The sequence below is a fragment of the Austrofundulus limnaeus genome, unplaced genomic scaffold (genome assembly GCF_001266775.1).
Source record: "Austrofundulus limnaeus strain Quisiro unplaced genomic scaffold, Austrofundulus_limnaeus-1.0 Scaffold149, whole genome shotgun sequence".
NCBI lineage: Eukaryota > Metazoa > Chordata > Actinopteri > Cyprinodontiformes > Rivulidae > Austrofundulus > Austrofundulus limnaeus.
In genome coordinates this window covers 502,973-505,735 of record NW_013952551.1, presented here as the reverse complement: position 1 = coordinate 505,735, position 2,763 = coordinate 502,973, and the positions used below count along the sequence as shown (strand labels likewise).

Genomic DNA, 2,763 nt, shown 5'->3' with positions numbered 1-2,763 from the left:
CGGCCCCCCACCAGAGAAGGGAAAAGTTATGTGGCCCTTACAGGAAAAAGTTTGGGGACCCCTGGATTAGACTGTACACTTTACTGCTGCTTCAGTTCAGCTTCAAGTTGTGCCAACTGAAATTGTTGTTGTTAATGTTTGATTGCAGCATCCTATGTATGATTAGGACCATGTTTTGAATTCTGAATGTTATATAGCGTTGAAATATTCAGGGGCAGATTTGCTGCCTCCCACTTCTCTAATAAACACAAATGATTTCTCAAGTATCTCAGAAATTTTAGTCTGATTACCTGCATTCACAACGTTTCTGAAAATATATGTTTTGATATGTATACATGAATTTTCAGCTAATATTAGATCCTTATTTTTTCCCACATAGGTAAATAATGATTTGTTGTGCAACAACAAAACCAACGCTTCCGTTCTTCCATTTGTGTTTCCCTCCCTTGTTTTCAGCTTTCTTTTCTCATTCATCTCTTTTTCTTGCAGCTTCCTTATTAAGTGAAAAGTAACCAGAAGAGGAAGGTCAGAGGATGGTGAAGAGGTGGTGGATGTAGAGAAGAAAAAAGAACATACATGAAAAGAAGCATAAAAGTCACTGTTGAGTCTGCATTGTGGGTTTATTTGTGTGTTACCTTTATTACCTGCTGTTGTCTGATGTTTAGTTTGGGAAAATGTTTTTTTTTTTTTTTTTGTACACTTGGAAAATAAAGGTATTTGGCTTGGCTTTATATCTTTGTTGTCTCATTATGATTCCTTTCAGTGAACAAATTGCATTTGTGAATTCAGACAGTGAGCCAAGATGGTTTTAAAGCTTTTTAATGGATGCGTGTAAGCTCTTTTTTTAAAACACTGTGCTATTAGTAAAGCTCAAAAAAAATTGATGGGTGCAATACTTTTCATTCAACGTTTTAGAAGCTTTTGTTGACCATAATGAAACATTGATAATATTTAATTGAGAGGCAAGTTTAGATTTTAATATCAATCCATTTTCTGTACCCATCTATTCCTGTTCAGGCTCACAGGTAAGTAACATTCAATACAAATAAAAGCAAAGAAAAATACTAGTAAAGCAGGGTATAGAACATGCATATGAAAAAAATCTCAATTGGCTAAAAGCGTGTTTATAAATGAAAGTCTTCAGATGTTTTTAATGCATCAACAGAATCTAGGCTGCGTAAAGATCGGGGCAGTACATTCCACAGTAGGGGTGCGACTGGTTGGAATGATCGATCCCCACAAGATTTAAAATGGGTGCCTGGTACCACCAACAATCTGACCTGATGACATCAACCTGTGAGATGATTTGTGGAGTTTTATCAAATCAGAAGGAGCTTATTCATGCACAGCTCTAAAATGTTAAAGCCAGAATTTTAAATTTAAGTCTAACACTAGAATTTTTTTCTTTTTCTGTGAAAATGTGGCGTGAATTCTTAATAACGGAAAACTGTTCAAGAAAAAAAGATTTACAAAAAAATCCACAATTTGTTGTAAAAGAGCTAAAAAGTTGAAAATGGTTAAAAATGTAGCTGATAGAGCTGAATTTAGCACAATAAAACTGAAAGATATTTGCTGAATTAAGCAGCTGAAAGAAAGTGGCTAAAATCATCACAAAAGCAAATTTAGCTGGAAAAGACTAACATTAACTGAAAACAGTTTGAATTGGTGAGAAGCTGGTAGAAGCATAAAAAATACAATAGCTGAAAAGAGAAGAAATATAGCTAAAAAGCAGGAAAAAAAAGAAGCTGAAGAAAGCCAAAATTTGCACAAAACTAAAAAAAGCAGAACTAGATCAATAGGTGGAAAGTGCATGAAAGGTTTAATCTGAATGGTTTTAAGCAGTGGTGGGCACAGTTACCCTAAAACACTAATAGGGGGACTAATTTCTTGATTAGTGCTTTGGGGATTTTGCTGATCTTAAAATTTATTAGTGGATTAGCACTTGTTAAACTTATAGGTTAAATTTAGAAGAGAAAGTTGAGAGACACAAGACCCAACACTCTGGATGAGCTTAAGACCCAAGACCCAACACTCTGGATGAACTTAAGGCTGCTATCGAAGCATCCTGGGCCTCCATAACACCTCAGCAGTGCCACAGGCTGATTGCCTCCATGCCACACCTCATTGAAACAGTCATTTCTGCAAAAGGATTCCTGACCAAGTATTGAGTGCATAACTGAACATATTCATTATTTGAAGGTTGATTTTTTTTTGTATTAAAAACACTTTTATTGATCGGATGAAATATGCTAATTTTTTGAGATAGGGATTTTTGGTTTTTCTTTACTTTTTTGCCAAAAATCATCAATGTTAAAACAATAAAAAGCCTTGAACTACTTCAGTTGGTGTGCAATGAATCTAAAACATATGAAAGTTTACTGTTTATCAAAAGGAAAAAAAATTGTATAGGTCCTCTGGACGGGTTCTTCTTTAATGAAATGTTTCGTCTCTCTTCCAAGAGACTTCTTCAGTCTGAGAGTTTCAGGCAAAATGCAGGCTTTTAAGTCCTGCCTCCAGGAGACTGATACTCACATCACATGACTATGGTTCACAGGTGACTGATACTCACATCACATGGCTATTGTTCACCTTAATTAATACCTATTGTTAACAGAGGGTGGAGTGATACTGCCAATGACAGCGCTGTAGGAGGGGGACAGCTGAAAACGGAGGCCCCCACCTCTGTTTAATGATGGACGGTCTTTCTTTACAAAAATGGCTTCTTTTACTCCTCTCTCAAACCAACGTTCCTCTCTATCAAGA

The 2,763-nt window shown here is 35.9% G+C and overlaps 1 protein-coding gene across 1 annotated transcript in view; it reads left to right on the top strand.

The window, feature by feature from the left end:
• LOC106523260 (tumor suppressor candidate 3) overlaps positions 1 to 731 on the top strand; it is an 85,535-nt gene extending 84,804 nt beyond the window's left edge. Inside the window, exon 10 of the mRNA XM_014016644.1 lies at positions 490 to 731. Coding sequence (XP_013872098.1) covers positions 490 to 505 — 16 coding nt within the window. The 3' untranslated portion in view covers positions 506 to 731. The remainder of the gene's footprint in view (positions 1 to 489) is intronic.
• The last annotated feature ends 2,032 nt before the right edge of the window (positions 732 to 2,763 follow it).